At 53.4% G+C, this 21,911-nt stretch overlaps 1 protein-coding gene across 1 annotated transcript in view; it reads right to left on the reverse strand.

Annotated features, from left to right (window-relative positions):
- Positions 1 to 6,385: 6,385 nt before the first annotated feature.
- The window catches only part of KLF13 (Kruppel like factor 13), a 45,941-nt gene continuing 30,415 nt past the window's right edge, over positions 6,386 to 21,911 (reverse strand). The window contains exon 2 of the mRNA XM_037832856.1: positions 6,386 to 12,224. Within this exon, the coding sequence (XP_037688784.1) occupies positions 11,935 to 12,224 (290 nt within the window). The 3' untranslated portion in view covers positions 6,386 to 11,934. The remainder of the gene's footprint in view (positions 12,225 to 21,911) is intronic.

Consider the following 21,911-nt stretch of genomic DNA (forward strand, 5'->3'; position numbering starts at 1 on the left):
ATGCATCAACCCCCACAAGACTGCATCAAAGAACATGTCATTGTGGAGGACATAGTACATCCAAACTGGCACACTACCTTCCATCAAAACCTGTCTGTCCTGTGTGCCTCTGCTACAGAGTTCTGGCCTCTGATCCTTGTTGGTGGAGTCAAGTTAGCACAGGGGTATGTCCCTGCCGGGAACAGCTGGGGGCCTTCACTGGGTTAAGTTGCTTTCCACTTAGAAGACCTTAGGAGCGGTGCTGATGGCAGGAATTTTATCATGGTACGGATGATGCTGATTTGGGTGATGAAGCCACCTATGTCCCCAGAATAAATTATATACTGTCTGTGCCAGTTTGGATGTATTATGTCCCCCCAAATGCCATTATCTTTGATGTAATCTTGTGGAGGCAGACATATTAGTGTTGATTAGGTTGGAACCTACTGGTTGAGTGTTTCCATGGAGATGTGACTCAATCAACTGTGGGCAAGAACTTTAAAAAGAGCCACAAAGGCTCAGATGCAGAGCAGCTGTGAGTGACATTTTGGAGAGCAACTGAGAAAGACATTTTGGAGACTGCCTTTGAAAGCAGATTTTTCCTGAAGCCAGCCCAGAATTTGTTCTGGAGAAGCTAAGAGAGGACAAAATACCCCAAGAGCAACATTTTGAAGAGTGCACAGGAGCCGAGAGAGGAGCTGGAACAAACCTGGGATCAGCAGATGTCAGCCACATGCCTTCCCAGCTAACAGAGGTTTTCCAGACACCATTGGCCATCCTTCAGTGAAGGTACCCTATTATTGATGCCTTACCTTGGACACTTTATGGCCTTAGAGCTATACCTTTGTAACCAAATAAACCCCCTCTATAAAAGCCAGTCCATATCTGGTATCTTTCATTACGGCAGCATTAGCAAACCGGAACACTGCCTAACCCATCATTCAAGGCCCTCTGCAGGTGGGCTCAGCCTGCTGAGGATTAGAACATGATATAAAAGGAGAAGGTTTTGGAGGGTTTGGTGATTATGTCCCACTGAGACCACCAGAAAATATGGAGGCCCTGTCTTTGCATACTAACTGGGCTCCTTTCTAGAATACAAATCCTTTCTGTGCTATTCTCGGCAGGGAATGTTTTGATATCTGCTTGAATGCCCCCCAGCAACTGGGTGCTCACTACCGGAAGGCCAGTGACAAGTGATCTAAGTTCTTCCTTAGGGAGACAGACACAGTTTGTGAGCCTTGGCTGGACTTTGTTCTCTGGGATGCTGTGAGGACACCCATGCCCTCCCCAAGCTGCTGACCCCTCACCTGCTCTGAGACAGCTCTCCAGCTCCTCCCACACCCCGTGTTCCCTGGAAACCTGCCACAGCCTGGTATCTCCTCCATGTTAGATGCTGTGAGATGGCAATGAACCACCTGGGTCAGCTGGGGTCAGGGACTTTCTGTCATCCCTGCTGGCCTGCTGACACTGTTTGAAACCCTCACTCTGACATCCAGTAAATTAACTATTGTCTTTGCACTGTCCTAAGGTTGCCAGGCTGCTAGGACAAATATCACACACTGGTTGACTTATCGACAGGAATTTATTGTCTCACCATTTCAGGGCTAGATGTCCAAAATTAAGGTGGTGTTGGCCAAACCATGCTTTCCCCCAGAGTCTGAAGAGTGCTGGCCTGGCTGGCTGGAATCCAGAGCTTGCTTCTCCACCTCCCAGCACACGGTGATTCTCTCTCCTTGTGCTACTGCTGTTTTCCAGCTTCCGGCTCCCGTGGCCTTCTCCTGACTTCTGCCTTCCAGTTTCTTCTCCTTACAGGCCTCCAGTCACACAGATTAAGACTGATCCTGATTCAGTTGGCCAGAGCTTAACTAAAAGTTACTACTTCAACAGGTCCTATTTACAAATGGGTTCATTATGACTATGAAAATGTTTTTGGGGGGTGTGCTGGTTTGAATGTATTATGTCCCCCCAAATGCCATTATCTCTGATGTAATCTTGTGTGGGCAGACGTATCAGTGTTAATTAGATTGTAAGTCCTTGAGTGTTTCTATTGGAGATGTTCCCCACCCAACTGTGGGTGATGACTCTGATGAGATAATTTCCATGGAGGTGTAGCCCCACCCATTCAGGGTGGGCCTTGATTACTGGAGCACTATATAAGCTCAGATAGAAGGAGCAATCTTGCTATAGCCAAGAGGGACACTTGGAAGAAAGCACAGGAGCTGCAGATGGGAGACAGTTTGAAGACAGCTGTTGAAAGAAGACTCTTGCTCCAGAGAAGCTGAGAGAGGACAAATATCCCAATGCAACTAAAAGTGACATTTTTGAGGAACTGCAGCCTAGAGAGGAACGTCCTGGGAGAAAGCCATTTTGAAACCAGAACTTTGGAGCAGACGCCAGCCACGTGCCTTCCCAGCTAACAGAGGTTTTCTGGACACCACTGGCCATCCTCCAGTGAAGGTACCCAATTGCTGATGTGCTACCTTGGACACTTTATGGCCTTAAGACTGTAACTGTGTAACCAAATAAACCCCCTTTTATAAAAGCCAATCCATCTCTGGTGTTTTGCATTCCGGCAGCATTAGCAAACTAGAACAGGGGGTGCTTCATTCCATGTACCACCCCCACCTGGCTCCAAGCCTTTCACTGCATGTCGCAGCACTTCGAGGGCCACAAATCTGACTTCTTAACCCAAGTTATGATAAATATGCAGCGGGGGTCAGGCCTGGAGAGTGTCCCGAGTGAGGCTCACTGCTCTGCCTGCCTCCCAGGACACGGTCACTGCTCCAACAGAGGGGTCCTGCCAGCCACAGGCGCCTCTCCCCCAGCTGCTGCATTTATTATTCTGCCCTCCTTTCTTCACCTTGTGCACAAGGAGAGACAATGATAAGAAAATGGGTTGTTTTTTTTCTAAAATGCAATTTTATTGAGATATGTTCACATAGCATACAATCACTCAAAGTGTACAATCAGTTGTTCACAGTACCATCATATAGTTGTGCATTCATCACCCCAATCAATTTTAGACAATTTTTATTACTCCAAAAAAATAAAAATAAAAATAAGAATAAAAATAAAAGTAAAAAAGTACACCCAAAACATCTCATACCCCTCCCTTATTATCCAATTACTTTTTGTCCCCGTTTTTCTACTCATCTGTTCATGCACTGGATAAAGGGAGCGTCAGCCACAAGGTTTTCACAATCACACTGTCACTCCTTGTAAGCTACGTTGTTATACAATCGTCTTCAAGAATCATGGCTAATGGGTTGCAGTTCAACAGTTTCAGATATTTCTTTCTAGCCATTTCAATACACTAAAAACTAAAATAGGATATCTATATAGTGCATAAGAACAATCTCCAGAATGACCTCACAACTCCATTTGGAATCTCTCAGCCACTGAAACTCTATTTTGTTTCATTTTGCTTCCCCCTTTTGGTCAAGATTTTCTCAATCCCAGGATGCTGGGTCCAGGCTCATCCCCGGCAGTCATATCTTGTGTTGCCAGGGAGATTCACACCCCTGGGAGTCAGGTCCCACATAGGGGGAGGGCAGTGAGTTCACCTGCCAAGTGGGCTTAGACAGAGTGAGAAAATGGGTTATGTTTATGTCACACATGCTAATACAATTCTAAGGCATCAGGGAAACATACTGCTGGCGTGAATGTTTTCTTCCTCCTACACTAGTTCGGTGAGGGGGACGGTGTCTCAAGGTCTCAGGAGAGCCCCAGTTCCTGAGATGATGCCCCTCCACCTCCAGAATCTTCTAGAAAGGAAACCCAGCAGGAACTCATAATCTCTCTTAACCTCGGCAGTGATGTCGTAACTGATAGATTGGTGGTGGTGGTTTGTTTTAGTTTTCTCCCTTGACAATACTTCCAAAGCATTTGGACTCCTCTCAACCTACGACTATTTATGGAGGCAGATCCGTCCACAGTCGCTGCTGCCTGGGGAAGTTCTGAGTGAGATAGAGACGCCTCTGAGAAGGCGAACAGCCGCGGTCCTGGGAAAATTCTCCAGCCCAGTCTGGGCTCCAAATGCCTCCGCACCCAAACTGCTTTTGTTTGGAAATGTGTACTTGTGTTTGTGAAGGCTCCCAGTGTGTCTGGGTGCACCCACGTCTCAGCCTTCCCCCGAATATACAAAACAGAAAACAACATTAGACCAGGAAATGACTGCCAGGGTAGATGCGGCTTTCAGGAAAAAAAAAAAAAACAAAGCAAAATGTATCTCAGATCCACTGCAACACCTTTGTCCTTCATTCTTACTTTAAAATTTCTCCCTCATTTTCATTTGCCCTACACACAACAGGTGATAATAAAGGGATGTTGTCAACTAAACCCACCCACTCCTCTGCCTAGCAGAGGCAAGCTTCATTTCTTCTGGATGCTCTCCTGTGGTTGTGCCTGGGGGAGGGAGGGTGGTGGGGACGGGTGGGGACAATGGTGCCCTTGCAATTTCATGCCCTCGGGGGCAGGCCAGAGGCCTCATAACCACCTCCTCCTGCTTGAGGTGGGTTTTCTGTTTCCTCTGCTGTAGACATCCTCCAGCCGGAAGGTCACGGTCACCGGGAGGGCAGTCAGGGGAGGCTGGTGAGCGAAAGAGACTTATGTAGCCTCCAGTGTATCAGTGCAGTTCTCCCCAGTCCCCAGGGGCCCCCCAGCCCTGTCCTGCAGTGGCTGGACTGGCCCCAGAAACTGGGATACATGACTCGGGCAGTTCCTATGGGTGGGTATAAGTCAGGGTTCTTTAGAGACACAGAACCAACAGGACACATGTATAGGAAGAGATTAGTATAAAGAACTGGTTCACTACTTATAATTGTGCCTGAGAGTAACCCCCAGAGAGCCTCTTTCGTTGCTCAGATGTGGCCTCTCTCTCTAAGCCAACTCTGCAGGTGAACACACTGCCCTTCCCACTAAGTTGGACATGACTCCCAGGGGTGTAAATCTCCCTGGCAACGTGGGACATGACTTTAGAGGATGAGCCTGGACCTGGCATTGTGGGCTTGAGAAAGTCTTCTTGACCAAAATGGGGAAGAGAAATGAAACAGTTTAATAGCGTTTCAGTTCCTAAGGGATCTCAGAGTCAAGAGGTCATTCTGGAGGCTTTTCTTATGCATTATATAGAAATCCCTTTTTAGTTTTAGTGTACTGGAATAGCTAGAAGGAAATACCTGAAATTGTTAACTGTAATCCAGTAGACTTGATTCTTGAAGACAATTGTGTAACTATGTAGCTCTTAGGGTGCAACTTTGTAATTGTGAAAACCTTGTGGTTCACACTCCCTTAATTCAGTGTATGGACAGATGAGTAGAAAAATGGGGACAAAAATTAAATGAATAATGGGGGTGGGGGATATGAGATGTTTTGGGGTGTTTTTACTTTTAATTCTTATTTTTATATTTTTTGGGGTACTGAAAATGTTTAAAAATTGATTGTGGTGATGAATGCACAACTACATATGTGATGGTACTGTGAACAACTGATTGTACACTTTGGATCATTGTATGGTATGTGAATATATTTCAATAAAAGTGAATTAAAAGAAAGAACTGGCTTGCATGACCGTGGGAGCTGGCAAGTCCGAACTCCATAGGGCAGGTCAGAGGCTGGAAATCCTGGGAGGACTGATGTTGATGTCTTCAATCTGAGGCTGTAGCTTCCAGGCAGAATTCCTTCTGGATCTTGAAACTCTCAGTTTCTCACTTTTGAGACCTCCAACCGATTGGACCAGCCCACCCACATTGCTGAGCGTCATCTCCTTTGCTTTTAAAGCCAACTGTTTGCTGATGCTAATCCCATCTAGGAAAAACCTCCACAAAGACACTAGGCTGGTGTTTGACCTAACAATGGAATGCCACAACTAGCTTGGTCAACCATGGGCATCTCAGTAGCAGGAAACAGGGCATGTCCTGGACTCTGGGCAGAGTGGCAAGGGTAGGTGTTTGCTCTAATTACCTCCTGGAAACATCTAGGCTAGAGGGGGTTGGAGGCTCACCGGGATGGGTGCACTGGGGGTGGCAGAGGTGCAGCCCCAACAGGGAAGAGACAGTTCCCTGGTGTTTATGGGGAATTCTAGAGGAAAGCACCGTGTCACAGAGTCTTTTTTCCTCGGTGCTCAAGGTGGATTTGGGAGGTTAGGCCTTGGGGGTGGTGGGTGGGGAGAAGCGGATGGGTTGCGGAATTGACCGGAAATACTGAAATGACCGCAGGTGGGCCCTGCAGTGTGTGCCAGGAGGGGCACCCTCTTTAGCATGGAGCTCCTCTTTCCAGTACGAGGTTTCTGGGTGTTTTCTACCACTTGGCCAGTCACAAGTGCTCAAAGTTTGTCCATTTCCATCCCTGTCCCCTCCCAGAACCAATCCAAGGCACGCCCTTCAAAAGGAACCAGCTGTGGCAAGTAAAATAATGAATCATAAATTTTATTTCAAAATGTAAACATCACTAAACATGCATACACGTTAAAACAATAAAATTTACAATTCCGTTAATCTTTTTCTTTTTGCATAGGACATCATTACAATATAGAATCTATGCCATACAAAATACATACAAAGTTTCATCTGAGCAAGCCAAGGCAGACTGGGTGCTGTACAACTGTAATACTTCAGTGTAGTGATCCGGGAAAGATGAAACATGGCCTTTGGAAGCATGGGGTGATGCTGGTTAAAAACAACAAAATGTTCCTACAGAAAAGGAAAACGTGTGCTCAATGGAAATGGTCTTAGACCCTTGGGTTTTGCCTTTGGATTTTGGCAAACGATTCCAGAGAAGCTTGCATCGATGGCTTTGGATGGGGAAGGGGCTGTCCATGCAGCTGGGGAACGGCAGAGAGCCGCCAGGCATCCACACCCACACACGGGATCTCAGGTCCTGCACAAGCCAGAACAAAACCCCGTCCCTGGACAATGCATAGTTGCTCAACAGACACCGGCACCTAGGGTCCTTGTGGTCACGGGCACTTGGGACACTGGGGGAGTCTCAGGGCCGGGGCTAGAAAGGCACAGCCCCCCGCTCACACCCAGACAGGTGCCCACGACCTTGGGAAGGGGCCCTGGCCCCCTGTGGAGAGGCCCCAGGGCTGGGTGGCGGGGACAGCCTTCGGTCAGGCCCGGGGCTTGCTCTGCAGGCATCCAGCCCACAAGCCGGGTTTCCTGATGAGTGCACGTAGCGGCCTGTAGATGTGTCCTCTAGGAGAACACACCAGCGAGAACTAAAGGTTCCAGGAGCCCTGGGGGAAAGCAGCTGGCACTGCCCTCCCCGCAGGGAAGGCGTGATGGGAAGGGCAAGGAATGCTCCATTCCTCCAATCCTGTTCATTTTTAAATAAAAATAGTAATGCTTTAAAGCTGTACGAGAAGGGGGGACGCTGGGTGGGGTCACAGGTGGGGGGACACACTGCCAGTCCAGTGTCTCGGAGTGAGGTTGTGGCCACTCTCCTCAGGCGGATGCCACCTCCTGCCCAACCCAACCCTCGGGACGGACGAGGGGCAGCGGGTGGGGACTGGGCTGGGCCAGGCCCAGTGGAGGCAGGGCCCCATACTAAAGCACGTGCAGGCATCTGTCAGTAGTAAGTTGGATGGTGCCTCCAAGCGCTGGCAGAGAACTCTCCAGAATGTGTCTAGGGCAAACCTCTGGAGCCTAGTCTTAGCCTCAGGAGAAGCCTATGGCCTGGATCTTCCCTGGGGCGAGCCTGAATTCAACAACTGTCAGCCTGCACCCTTAACTCGAGTATGGAAAACATGGTCACCAGAATCCCCTATGGAATCTTTGGATAGCAAAAAAGGTGGGATGACCCGCAAAGCCTTGCTTCTGTCCTATTTCTCACCAGTTGCGATGTGACCGTCATATCAAACCCTTTTAAACTTTCTGGCACAGCTTCTGTGACTACATGACTTTTTCTAAATGGGTTAAAAAAAAATAAAAAATATATTTATATATATATATATCAGTGACACCTGTCAGAAGCCAAAATAACTAGGTAGCCTTGAAAACACAGCCCAAACCAGGAGCAGAGAGAAGAGGGGTCACGACCACTCAGGACACGTTTTGCCTGAAGCCGGGATCCCGTGTGATGTCCACGGTGAAAGCAGACGCCCCTGTGAAGCTCACCCTAGCACCTGCTTCCGGCAAGAAAGGAGGTTGGGCCTTCTGGAGAACCTGGTTCTGCCACAGATTGCTTGGGACCGTGGCAAGTCGCCGGCCCTCCCTGTGTGCGTTCCTGTGGCCTGTGCGCTGACCCACGGCACGGTGAGGTCTGGGGGTGCCAGCATCCCCTGTGGTTTTGCCCTTGGAGGCCTGAGTGTGCCTGCTGTGGGAGCCCCTGCCCCAGATGGACAGCTCCCACCAAAGGCCATCCCTGCCCACTTCTCTGTAGCACCCACAGGAGAGGACTGCAGGGCCCTTGGTGGAAAGGGTTGTGCCTGTTTTCCCATATGGCTGTAGGATTCGTAGGCATCGGGGGAACACACAACCGTTCCCCCCTAATATGGCTGATGCAAAGAGAAGCTTCCTCGCTCAGAACCTGAGCTGATCACCACCCCAACGGACAGCCGTGTCTGGGCACTCCTAGTCCTGTGTAGAGGGGAACTCTCGCTTCACTTGAGCAACCTTCAGTTTGAGATCTCTGCCCCCTCGCAGAGAAGTCCGCACCAAAATAAATGTGAGTTTTCACTACTATTTCTAGGGGGCCTCCGGGTTCCTCAATCCCCCTGAAACCAGCAGGCATGGCCAGAATCCATAAAAGTGAGAGACCCTGACACAGACCCAGGCTGGGAAAGGCATCCTACACAGGAGAAGGGAGCACAGACTGTCCCAGGAGGGTTCTCTCTGGCCTAACTGCTTTTTTTGGGGGTGGGGTGGGGGTGGGGGCCTCAGTAAATACAGCTAACCTACTTAGGAGAGCATGCCCGAACTTAGCCTGAGATTCACAGACTCAGTCTGCCCTTCAAGTGAAATGTGTGTAAGCCCCAAATGACTCCAGAAGGCTGGAGGCTGGAGGTCTAGGCCCGTGGCCCTGGGGGTTCCGGCGGTGATTCCCTTTTGGTGCCCGCAGAAGGGGCTGCCCCCTTCCATTAACCGAGAACCCCTTCTGGAATGAAGAGGTGCTCATCCGCCCAACACAGCCAACACCTGCATACTTCTGCTTTAAGGCAATGTTACCCTTCCATCCATCAGACGGAACAGACCTGGGACAGCTAGAAGAAAAAGGAAATTAAGTGCTCTCTTTGGAAACAGCCAACGCCCGCTTCCCCCCCCCACCCCCCACCCCCACCTAAAACAAACCAGCTCTTCTTATTTTAAGATAACTGGGTTTAAGTCCTTTTCCTCCCTTCCTATGCACAGAGAGACGTGCGGTTACTCAATCTCCTTCTGTGACGCTGTGGGGCAGGTCACACGGAGACCCCTGGCTCCCCTGTGGAGAGGGCTTTGTTGGCTTTTCCCTGCCTGCTCCCTCTCCCTGCCTTTGGGGTCTCGTGGATGGGCGATCGCACCAAAGGACTTTGGAATAAAATTTCTGAACCTGGAATGTGAATTCCTGAGACATGAAATGCATTCAGGGTGTGGCTTCTCTGCCTCACACGGAAGAGCTGGGAAGGCCCACCACGGGCCCTTCCGTGCCTCCCTTGGGAGCTGGGCACGAGGATCTCTGCACCCCCAAGCACCCATGGTCCTCTACCGCATGTCTGAGCCTCTCCTGGAACAAACACAACCCAGGCTGTCACCCAGACCAAACAGACTTGGCACAGGGGCAGGGCTGCCGGCTCAGCCCCTGCCTCCCCCACCCGCTCCCACCCAAGCAGCAGGGACAGCACTGCTGTGGAACTCACTCAGTACCTGTCGTGCTGCTCAGAAGCCACCAGCAGGCCACCAGCTGCTCCCGGCTGACATGCAGTGCAGAGAGAGGAACGGGCACCAGGAACCTGGTCAGCAGCAGCAGCCTGCCGACCACACGACCGCAGGGCAGAGGCACCCATCCGCTCCAGAGCGGCCCCAAGCAGCGGCCAAGGGACTGTGTGGGCCCCACGGGGCCTTGGTCTTGGGCGCCTCAGTGCTCTGCCCCCAGCCTGGTTCCCAGGAGGGGGTGGCAGGAGAAGCAGGACTGCCAAACCAAGGCACTCTGGGCCTGGGAAGTCCCTCTGAGGGGCCACAGGGCCTTCCACCTCATCAAAATGAGAAGAGGTCTGCAAAATACCCCAGTCTGCCCCGAACCGAGAACCCCCAACACACACACACACACACACACACACACACACACGCACGCTGTCGGGGGCTTATATTTGAAGGCCCCCACCCTGGGCAGCAATGCTGAGCTGGCTCCGCTCCAGCTTTCCCCAGAGGGGGAGCGTGCTGGGCACGACGTGAGCAGACCTGGCCCAGGGCCTTGAACCGCAACCCAGCCTGGGCTCGGCTCAGGAGAAGCCACGCCACCTCTCTGTCCTTCCTCTTTCACCATGAGAGCCCGGGGAAAGGCAGATCCTGCATCACAAGCTGGTGAGCCTGGGGCCCTCTCAGCAGGATGGGGAGAAGCAGGCGGGAAAGGGAGGAGCTGTCCTGGGGGTGCCAAGCTCAAGTAGAAATGGGAAGTTGGCTAAGTCTGCCCTGGGGGAGAGTGTGGGTCTGAGAAAAGTGTTTCCCACCATTTTCCATCTGGTATTCCCCGTGGAGGAAAACAGAATGCACTTTCTCGGAGAGCATTTTCCAAAACATCCACTTCAGCACTACAGGAAAGTTCCAAATCACAATGCTCTGGTCTCTTGCTATAGAGTAGAATCCGCAGAGTACCGAGTGTGTGTGCACGCCTGCGGACAGGCACGCTGCCGTGCACGCAGCCTTCTGTTCATGTGGTCCAACAAACTCACCCACTGTTCCAGACAAAGCTGCTCCTGAGCAGGGCCACTGCGAGCTCAGGAACAGGTGCGCTGACAGCACTTCCGGACACCTGTACAGAAGGGAGCGCCTGGGTTTCACCTTCCAGTCAGGGTTCCCTTGCCTTCTGCAGGGACGGCTGTCCTGTGCCTGGCAAGTCCTGGACACGGGAGCAGTGGGCATCTCCATGCACAGTACAGCAGGGTGCGGCCAGGGCCCTGCCATCCCAGCGTGTTGCCAGTGCCACAGCACTCGCAAGCCAGGGTTGCATCTCTGCTGCCAGGTCTCCGAGAGGCCGCAAAGAGAGGGCCCCAGAGAATGAAGGGTGGCTGGAGGGGGTGGGGATGGGCACAGGGCTGGTTGTCTCCCCCTGTGTTGTGCTCCTCTGCCCACTGCAGCTTAAGGCATCCGTTTGAAGTGGCCTGTCCCTGTGCGATGTCTGTGTGCTGGGTCTGCTGGGGCGGGGGCTGGAGGCCTGGCACCCGGTGGGCAGGAAGGGGAAGAAGTGGTGCCCAGCTGCTCACGAGTCTGCTGCAGAGGCCTGAGTGTTGGCAGCCATGTCCTCTCCAGACCACCTGAGGGGACCTGTCTGCAGCACCCTGCTGATGCCGACCCTGGCCTGCTTTGTCCCTGGCGTGTCCTGTCCCCGAGCCTAAGAGAAAGCTCCCGAGTGCAAATCTATGTACAGAGTAAGGCGGAGGGAAGGGGTGTCTTCACTGACCTTTGTGAAACATGTCCATCCCTGAGAATGGGGGGAAAAGGGGGGAACCAACACGCTGAATTTCAATTTTGTGGGTATTTCTATTGTGCAATTTGGGTATGGTGTTTTTCGAAATTTTTTGTTTAGTTTTTTGTGTGTTTTTCTGTTTTTTTTTTTTTTTTTACAAATTTAACACCTGAGGTGAAGAAAAATTGTTTTCTTGTTGGCTTTTCAGAAAGTTCTTTCCTCTCCTCTAGGTTATGAGAAAAGGGAAAGCCAGGGACCCACGATGGGGAGTGAGCCTCTGCTCATGGCTGCCGAGGTGGCGCAGCAAGGAGGGCGGGAGCCGTGGGGAGCCCGCACCCCCACCCCTGGCCCCGGGCGGGCTCAGGGCGAGCTGGCCGGGCTGATGGTGGGGCTGCTGGCGTCCGAGCGGCTGTAGTCGCTGACCGAGCCGGTACGCGAGCCGCCGCCGCGCCGCTGCAGCATGCCCGGGTGGAAGTTGGCGTGGCGGCGCGCGTGCTTGGTCAGGTGGTCGCTGCGCATGAAGCGCTTCTCGCAGATGGGGCAGCGGAACTTCTTTTCGCCCGTGTGCGTGCGGTAGTGCCGGGCCAGCTCGTCGGAGCGCGCGAACTTCTTGTTGCAGTCCTGCCAGCTGCAGGCGAAGGGCCGCTCACCTGCGGGGACACGGGGGGCCGTCAGTCTTCCCTCGCCTGGACCCTTCCCGGCGGGGCTCGTCCGCCGCCTAGCCCCGGGACCTCCCCTTCTCCAGCCCTCGGCAAGTCCCTTCCCCCTGCCCTCCCAGCCTTGCCCAGGGAGACCCCCCGCAGTTTACACAGGGAGGGAAGGAGCCACAGCTCACAGGGGAATGGGGGTTGGGAGAGATGGGTCAGCACAGTGGACCCCCTAGGTTTGTGCCTGACACACCTGTGCCCCGGAGGACACAGGCCGTCCTCCGGCCCTAAGAAATAAGGTGCAGCCCCAGTACACTGCACATCGGCAGGAGTCTGCACCCCACACGGGGCACACTCCCAAGCCGTGTACCCAGCAGAGCCCAGACCAACGCACAGGGAGAGAGCAGGGCCCCAGTGGAATTTCCAAACCCAACCACCCCGTGCCCTTGCCCAGGGCCATTTCCCACATTCCCTGGCCTCCTCGTCTGCAATGAGGGGGTTTGACTAGGCCATTTCCAGGGCCTCAGACCCCGTGACCGAGATGTCCAGCTCACCCAGGTGCCTTCTCTTACAGAAGGTCCAATGCAGCAGGACAACAGGGCAGAAGGGCCCCCAGCATGCGGAGCAGACGTGGGCAGACCTGAGCATGGGGACAGGTAAGTGGCTGCCCCAGGCACCCTGGGAGGGGTGGGTGGGGAGACGTGGATGAAGGTGGGCTACGGTCAGGATGCTGACGTCCCTGCTCCCATGCCCCATACAGAGCAACACACAGGCCAGCATCTCCTCAGCAAACTCCGAACCTCAAAACCTCCATCTGTCGCTCAGGGAGAACCAGTGGGGGAGAGGGGAGGGGACTGGCACCTCAGAGTACAGCTCTTCTGTCTTCTGGGATGGGGGTACCTGCCTCACAGCTGCCTTTCCTGCTCGGCTCTTCCCCACCCCACCCCACCTCCAGGCCTAAGGCACCCGCCAGTCCTTGAAAGTGGACCACTTATCCCCAGCAGAAGAAACCCACAGCAACCACCCAAAGCACTGCTGTCCAAGGACCTCAAAGAGAGGCAGCCATCCGCGGAGGGCCAGGCCGCCCAAGAGCAAAACGACGGACTCCAGTGGGGAGAGTCAGGCCAGGAAACAGAGGAGAAAGCGAACAAAAAATTTCTAATTCACATTCTCAGAGGAACTGCAGACAAAACTTTATGCACGAAGCAAACAGGATACCATAAAAAGGAAGTTCAGAGAACAAAAAATAGTACTCAAGAACTGAAGATATAGTTGTGCAAACAAAAAGCCCTTAGAAAAGGTGGACATACACTCAAGAAAGTTTCTCAGAAAAACAGAACAGCAACAAAAAAAAAACAGTTTTAGAAAATATTTGAATGTCATGGTGTACTCGCTCTCCCAGTCATGCTGAAGCTCTGGGCTGCGTGGTTGTACTCACTCTCCTTATTGATTCTGTGTTTTGAGGGTGGAGGTGGGGGAGATTTGAAACCAGATAGGCATTACTGTTTCCCATTCCCAAACCTATTTGAAGGTTCCAGATGCACCAGAGCAACCAGTTTGGAGCCTCAAGGCACCAACCCAGGGAGTTTGACATCTAACCAACAGGAGGTGTCTTCCGCAGGTTTGGATCTGGGGGTGGTGGGTAACCCAGTTCAGACTCAGCTTTGGGAGGTGCTCTGGGTCCTTATCCTTTTCCAGGTCTCCTTGCTTGCAACCCTGGGAGGCAAGTGAGGTGGGTATACATGCACACGGGCCTCTGGACATCAGGGCCAATGAGGACCACAGCATTGCAGGGGATGGGGTGGTGGTGCCAGGCAGCCGGGGGTGGTAGGAAGGTGGGGAGAAGTGTCAGCCATTCCATCCAGACAGAAGCAGCTCCCCTGCTCCATTCTCTATTTCCCTATCAGCTGATTCCAAGAGGGGAGCCACAGACAGACGGATAAAACAGCTATGATTCATGCTGGCAAGGAACAGCACCAAGACTGGCTGAGGTGGCCCGAGTGATGATGAGTACAGCTACTAGAATGAGTGGCGGGAGAGAGAGATGGGGGTGGGGGGAGGTGGGGGGGCGCCCCCATCATGCCCTGGGGGAATAGAGAACTTGTACTGCACGACAGCATTCTCAACTTTTAGTGAGAACCCCAAAGAACTTTGTTATGTGGGTTATATATTCATCAATATTTCTCACATTTGAAATTAAAACTGAAAAAGATTTTAGCAGCACACATTCCAATAGCTGTCAGAGGGATGATGTCATTACATGTAGTCTCTGGAATATTCCACTGTATTCTTTTGAGAGAATGAAAGGCAAATAATGCATTGTTAGGGAAACAGCTCTGACCTCATGGCCCCCTAAAAGGGTCTCTGGGAGCTGCAGGCAGCCCCAGCCTCACTTTGCAAACTGCTGTAGGAGGGGAACACCCAGGGTGGTGTGGCTGAACCCAGTGAGAAGTGGGGAGTGTGCCCGCTACCTGTTCTGAGGCAATGGGGATACCACTGGACTAAATAAACCCTGAGTTCCCTTCTCTCTGGCTGGAATCCTGTGCTGTTCTCCTGGGAATGTGACAAGAGGTGGTAACAGTACGCGGTGTAGACTTGCAAGGAGGGTTCAGTATAGATCAGAAATCCCAGGTTCCAGATCCCTGCGGGGAGCTGTGCCCTCCAGCCACATCCTGCTGCATGCACCAGGGGACAGGCCCCTCCCTGTCCCAGTTGCTCCCTCCCCATCCACCATCATCCCCAGCCTGGCTGTTTTCTGAAGCAGAGGGCCCCAGGCCAGGACTGTGACAGTGTGTACATGTGGGGGGAGGGATGTCAGGGACCTAGAGGCAGGACCAGGAGAGGGCCTGGTGAGGGGGAGGCTGGAGAGAGGAATGGAGCCAGGACTAGGCCTGTGGGGTGCTGGGCACACAGGGGTGAGCTGGGATGCGAGAAGGGAAGGAAAAGGGCCTGTGTCATTGCAGGGGGGCATCGGGTGCCAGGTCAGGAGCGGTGCTGGGGACACAGGTGCTGGGCGTGAACGAGGCTGGGGGAGCTGGGGTGCTGTGCTGTGCATGAGAAGGGGGAGGGAGCAGAGGTAGTTGGGGGTGCCAAGCATGTGTAGGGATTTGGGGGCCGCGAGACGGGGAGCTGAGGGGGCCACGAGCGCGCGCCGCTGGACCGAGGTGCCGCGGGGAGGGGGCGCAGAGGGCGCAGGGCGCGCGCGGGGCCGTGGGGACCACGGAAGGGGGAGCTGGGGGCCACGTCCGCGAGGGGCTGAGGTGCCGCGGGGAGGGGGAGCAGGGTGTGTCCGGGGCGGTGGGGACCGCGGACAGGGGGAGCCGTGCGCGGGGCGGCGGGCAGGGGTTACATAAATGTTCCCTGGCGCCGCAGCGAGGCTGCCAGGCGGGCTGCGAGCGATTGCCTCATCTTATCAGGGAACAAGGCGTCCCACATGCGCTCTTGCCCAAGCCGCAGGCCCGGGCGGGGACAGCGTGTTCCTCCCGAGAGGGAGAGGCGGCAAGCCGGGCAAGGGCTCTCCTCCCTCCCAGCCCAGCCTACCCCTTCCCCGCAGCAGCCCCTGCACAGGAGGTGGGCTCAGGAGAGTGCCATGCTCCCACTCAACCCCGGAGAAATCCCTTTCTCTCTGCTGGAAGGCTCTGCCCCCCTGTGCAAAGGGCACTCCCGGTTCTCTCCCAGGATCCATTCTTGGCCAAATCGCAGGTCCACAGGAGAGCAGGTGCCCCTGGCGCCCCCCGGAATAAGCCACAACCTTCCTTCTTTCCCTGCCGCTCCGAGTCTGCTCACCTGCGGGGTCATTTTCCCCTGTCCCCCACTGCCCAGCCCTGAGCAGAGCCGGAGGCACGTCTGAAGCTGCTCTGCTGAGGGTCCACACTGGCTGCGGCCCTACCGGCCCTCCTATGTGGTCTTCTCAGCCCTGCAGACCAGGGAAGCCTGCCTGAGCTCCCCTCTGTGGAGGGGCAATGAGAGCATCTGGGGGGCCTAGATGGAAGGCAGATGGCTTCCCCTAACAGGATGACCTGGGGCACAAGAACAGACTTCTGCAGGCAGGTGAATCCACTGGGCCGGGGAGAAGGCCATGGGGGATGGGCAGAGATCTCCAGGGGGAAATAGCCTCCCCCGGGGACTCCCAGGGGCCACCCAAGTGGGCTCTCCACCACCAGTGGGCTGTCATTCTCAGTGCACAGCTCTGCTCTGTGACTGCAGGTTTGGGGCCATTTCCAGCTCTGGACCTCAAGGCCTCCAGGTTCCTCCCTCCAGGGAGGCCTGCTGCCCTCCTGCACTCCCCATCTCTGAGGCAGCTCAGAGGAGGATCAACCACAGGGGGCGTGGGCTGCCAGCCCCCAAGGACACCAGGCAGGTGGATGGGGGGGTGCGCAGGAAGGCCCTCCTCTGCGGCAGGAAGTGAAGTTTCCTAATTCCTCACATGCCATCTGGCTGCTCAGAATGCCCAGTGTTTATAAACCCACACAGAGCAGGCACACAGACCCAGCGGCTCCCTGGCAGTCCAGGCTGGAATCCTACTAGGCAGGTGACAGAAGGGAGGCCTTGAGAAGAGACCTGCCAATCAAGTGGCTGGGGGCGGGGTCAGACCCCTTTGCCCCTAGGAACTACCCTGGGCTGGAGGGTGTCATTTTTGTCTGGGAAGCAGTGGGGCAGTCGTGCATCTAAGTATCTCCGGCTCCACCACTTACTCCAAGCCTCCTGGCTACGGATTGGGTGGTGTGTGTGTGTGTGTGTTTTACCCTTTCACCTGGTGCTGCTCACAGTTACGCCAATACACTGAGCTGCATGCCTGCTGCACTATAAGTGCTTGTGTGTACCCCATTATCACCAGTGGGGCCAGGGTCACTATACGTGTGCACATGTAAATGAGCCCATGGCAAACCCCTGCAACGAGTGAACCACTGGGCCCCAAAGTTCAAAGCCAACACCAGGCAGGGTTCGTGTTTCCTAATTGCCCCCACCCCTGCCCCAGAGCCCTGATCCAGGGCTGTTGTTTTAGGTGCAGGACTTTTGCTTTATCACATGCTCCCATGCAGGCTCACACGTACAAGAGCTGGCGGGATGCTGAGAGGAGGTGGAGCCTGGCCTCGAAGCCAAAAGAGAGGTGCAGCCTCCAAGACTGTGAAGCAAACAAGCCAACCTGCCTTCTGCACATGTGTGTGTCCACATTTCTAGAATGGAACTTCAGATATAGGTGTTCCTATTGTTTTGACTTTTTTGTTTTGAAACAAGGTGACTTGATCCTAAAATTCATACAGAAAAATAAGCAAACATAGACTGACCAATGGAACAGGATGGAAATTCCAGAACCAGACCCAAAGGCCATGGGAAATGTGTATGGGATGAAAGTAATATCTTAGTCCCCTAGCAGGAAGGTGGGGTTGGAGATGGGGGTGGGGTCAGAATTCAGTAAATGCAGTTAGGAAGACTCAGTAGCATCTGGAAAGAATGTTATATCCATACCTCACAGCCTACATCAGGATTAGTTCTAAATGGATTGAAGATTTAAATGTAAAAGATGCAACCTCAGACCTTCTAAGAGAAAATTTTTCTCTAAAATCTTGGGATAATGGTCCTTTTCAGGAATCAAACTCCAGAAGCCATCAAAGGAAAGGTTGATGATACACTTGACTACATAAAACTTAAAATTCTTCTGCATGGCAAAAGCCAATAAAACAAAGGCAGAAGATAAATGACAAACTGAGAATGACATTTGAGGCTCACGTCACCAAGGGCTAATCTCCCACAAAGAAAGAGCTCACTGACATTAAAAAGAAAAAAAAAATCCCCAATATAAAAATAGGCAAAGGCTATAATTGATAGTTCACAAAAGGAATTGAAATGGCTCTCAAACATCTGAAAAGATGCCCACCCTCACTCATCAGAAGACAGGTAAATTAAAATTCTGCTGAAACAGTATCAGATTCGTGAGGCTGTAGGCAAACAGCACTCTCACACTTCGCAAATGGGAGTACAAGCTGCTGCAATCCCTATGGCGGGCATTCGGCAATGCCTGTCAAAACTGCAAACGCACATACCCTTTGACCCGCACGGGAACTTGTGGGAATCTGCCCTATAAACACACCTGCACAACCACAAAATGGCATATGCACCTCATGTTTTTCCACTGGGACCCAATGAGTAATTATGCGATACCCAGATAACGGAATACCAAGAAAAAGCACTAGAATCAGTCCTCCACGAACTGACACGGAAGGCTCTCCAAGCCATCCTGCTGAGTGAAGAAAGCAAGGCTCAGAACAGAATGCGTAAAGTGGGGGGGAGAGGGAGTTAAGTGTGGACATTTGCATTTGCAAGCTTGTGCAGAGAGAGAGTTGGGCTAAGGATACCTCAGAGATTTACCTGGGGGAGGAGAACTGGGAAGACGGAAGACAGGGAAAGTGAGAGAATTTTCCTGGAAAACTACTTAAATCTCTGGAGGATTGAGAAACACAGGTATATTACCTATTCAAAAAAAAAAACTAAATTAAAAACAAAAATCCATAGCAAACTGAAGTGGGCTAACCACGCATAATGCTAATTTTACAAGAGCCATTAAACAAGAAACACGCTTTGCCCGTTGCACGCCAGGTTCCCACTCAGGTTCCTTTGCAGCTCCCCCAGCACATTTCAGTACACAACCCAGGAGTTCCCCTTAAAATAATAGGCACTGTTTTATTAGGCAGATTCTCCTCCCAACGTGGTGGGGTGGGGGCAGCTTCTTGGAGAAAAAGAAGCTCACAAATGTCAATGAAATGGGTTCCCCTTTTCTGGAAGAGGTTCCCCAGGCCCAAGGGCAGCCAGGGCTGTAGCACCTGAATGCTGTGCTCCCGACATAAAAGTCAGCTCTGTTCATCCCGACATGACTGTTCACAATGAACCTGGGTGGGTAGGTGGGCAGACAGCTGGCAACTCTCCCCCTCCTGTCTGTAACAGGGCCCATGTTATCCGGCTACTAGGATGCAAACAAGAAGTTCTAGAAGGGCGAATCCATCCCTCTGCCAGTACTGACAAGAAACTGGAAACTGAGGGATCTGTGGAGCCTTCCAGGCAAGGCAGCTCTCTTGGAAACACAGGGAGGGGAGAGGGCAGGGCATGGGGTGGGGGGAGCAGGCACTGGTGGCTGTGACATCTGAAGCGGCACCAGCATGGTCAGCCACAGGGGGCCCGATCTGACCCCACCCCAGAAAATCCTTCACTGCCAGCCAGCCAGCCAGCTACCCTTCTCTGGACCCCAAGGCCCTGTGCCTGCACCCCAGGCTCTCTGGGCTGCTGAGAGGCCCCCTTTCCCGCAGGGCCTTTGGCAGCAACTCTGCCCCCACTTCCTCTTCCTGTGTCCCTTCCCCCCAGCCTTCATTTCCTCCCTCTGCTGTCCTCGGGTGGGGGGCTCGGCCAGCAGCGCCCAGGCTCTGCCACACGAGCTCAGAAGAGCCACGAGCTGCACAGTCATCTGAACACACACGATGTCTATGCGGGAAGCTCATCCGACCCCACCAACCTGGAGAGACAGGGAGGGGTCATTGTGAAACAATCTTGGTTGAGAGCTGAAGTGTGCGAAAAGCAGAAGACCTTGCCGAGGTCACGTGCTCAGAATGGCTAGGCCTCAGCATCTAGACTTCATGGGACAGAAGTTCTCCCCACCCCTCCCACACTGTGCAGCGGGAACTCAGGTGGCTCCAGGCTGCAGGAGCCCCCAGGGGCCATTTGTGTCCCAGGGGGTGACAGCAGAGAGAAAGACCCGAAGCCAACGCCCTGCCTTTCAGACTGGGAACACACCCCACCCCAGTGCACACCGTGGGGCCTGCAGCTCCCCAGGGGCGGGCCGGCAGCCACCCCGTCAGACTGCACCCTACTATACCTGCAGCATGCCACCACCCCTAACATGCTGGAGATGCTAGGGAGCTCTTTTCCGAGAAGCCCTGCTGGTAGGAGAAGACTGAACGGGGGCCAAGATGCATGCACTCAAAACCAGCAGAGAGCTGGTGCCAGGATGGAGCAGGACCCTTCCTCCAAGCCCCGCACCTACCATCTGGCCTGTTCCAGGTGCATGAAAAAGTCATGAGGTTTCAACCAGAGCATAACCAAACAAGCAATGCTTCAGAGTGGGCATCACAAAGCAAGTCAGAATAAAAATGAGCATCTCATCTTGTCATTGATGCCAACACCAAAAAGCCAGAAACCGACCCATCTCTTCTAGAACTGCCCTTAGGTGAATTCCATTAGAGCAGTGCTGAGGCATGTCTGCCCGAGACCCCCAGGAAGGACCCTGGAAAGCCCCTTGGGGTCTCCTCCAGCAGTCAGGTAAAGGAACCCACTGGGTGCTTCTGCCTAGCCTTGCCCACTGGGAGCAAGTGGCACCCAGGATCTTCTGGGAGAGCCATTTTGCAGAGAATAATGCAGGGGCCCTCCAGGAACCCTCCAAATTCTGCTCAGGTGAGCCACAGTCCCATATGTGCCACAAAGGAGGCAGGTCTAAAGGTCAAAGGCCAAAGGTGCTGCCTGCCCGACAGCCCATGACCCTCCCCTTGCTGCCCCACCTTGCCCAGGACCCTCGGGACCACCTGTGCTCCAGAGGAATCAAGGCCGGGCCCCTGACCTCCTCATAACCCATCTGGCCCGCCCCCTGCTCCTTCTGTCCTTCCTGCCCTCTTCTAGAACAGGTCCCACGGGCACCAGCCAGGAGGCAAAGCAGATGCCACATTCTCTACTGTGCCCCTGTCTCCCCAGGGACTGAAGCACCCCAGGTACCCGAGGCCTTCCTCCCGGCCTTTGCAGCTGACTCCCAACGGCCCAGGGCCACCTGGGTTTGCTGCCTCCTTCCCCCAGGACCCCAGGGGGTAGAGCGTGGGGGGGCTCCATGCTCCTGGGCGTCGCTCCCCAGGTCGCTGGAACCACACTTCCGGGGTTGGGTGGGGCAGTGTGCACATGCTTTGACCTGTCCCGAAGCCCACCACCAGCTATCTCTCTGCTAATGTTCCCACAAGCCGCAGAAGAGGCCCACTCATAAACACACCATCCATGCAGTCCAACCCAGGAAAGAGCTTACTGAACAGACGGTGTGAGCCCACTGTTCAAATGCACACACGACAAAGTTAAAGTCGTAGGAAGGAAACAGGAAGGACAGCCAGCACAGCGTCTCAAGACGGGATTCATGCTGCATTTCCGCGTTTTTCAATGGAACTGCCTTATGCCTTCAGACAGAATGTAGCAACATTATCTAACAAAACAGTGATTCTCACCCAAAGCCCCAGCTCATGGAATAGAACTGCCTTCCACAGAAGCCAGCATCTCGGACCTGTGACGAGGGAATAGCAATCCTCGTCACACTGCACGCCTGCCAGGAATTTCATAAAGGTGTTTCTCCCCCATTTCATGAAGGGTTACAGAACACATTTGAAAATTTCTGCTCCTGAGGTCCTTTTGAAAAGAGCAATAATAAAATACTGGTGGGTTTTTGCCAGCAGGCCAGAAGCCACCCCAGTCAAGGGCTCTTGAGTTTCTCTCACATGCACACAAGCACACACACAGTCCTGCCCCTCGTTACTTCCTAAATGGATATAAAGAGACAGCGTACCTCCCCTCACCAAAGCTTCCAGATCTGGGCTGGTACGGACAAAGGTCCTCCAAGGTGAGCCAGTGCTCCAAGAGGACTCAAGTGAGCTGAATTCAAAGTACAGACTTTGC

The sequence above is a fragment of the Choloepus didactylus genome, chromosome 4 (genome assembly GCF_015220235.1).
Source record: "Choloepus didactylus isolate mChoDid1 chromosome 4, mChoDid1.pri, whole genome shotgun sequence".
In the NCBI taxonomy this organism is placed as follows: Eukaryota; Metazoa; Chordata; class Mammalia; order Pilosa; family Megalonychidae; genus Choloepus; species Choloepus didactylus.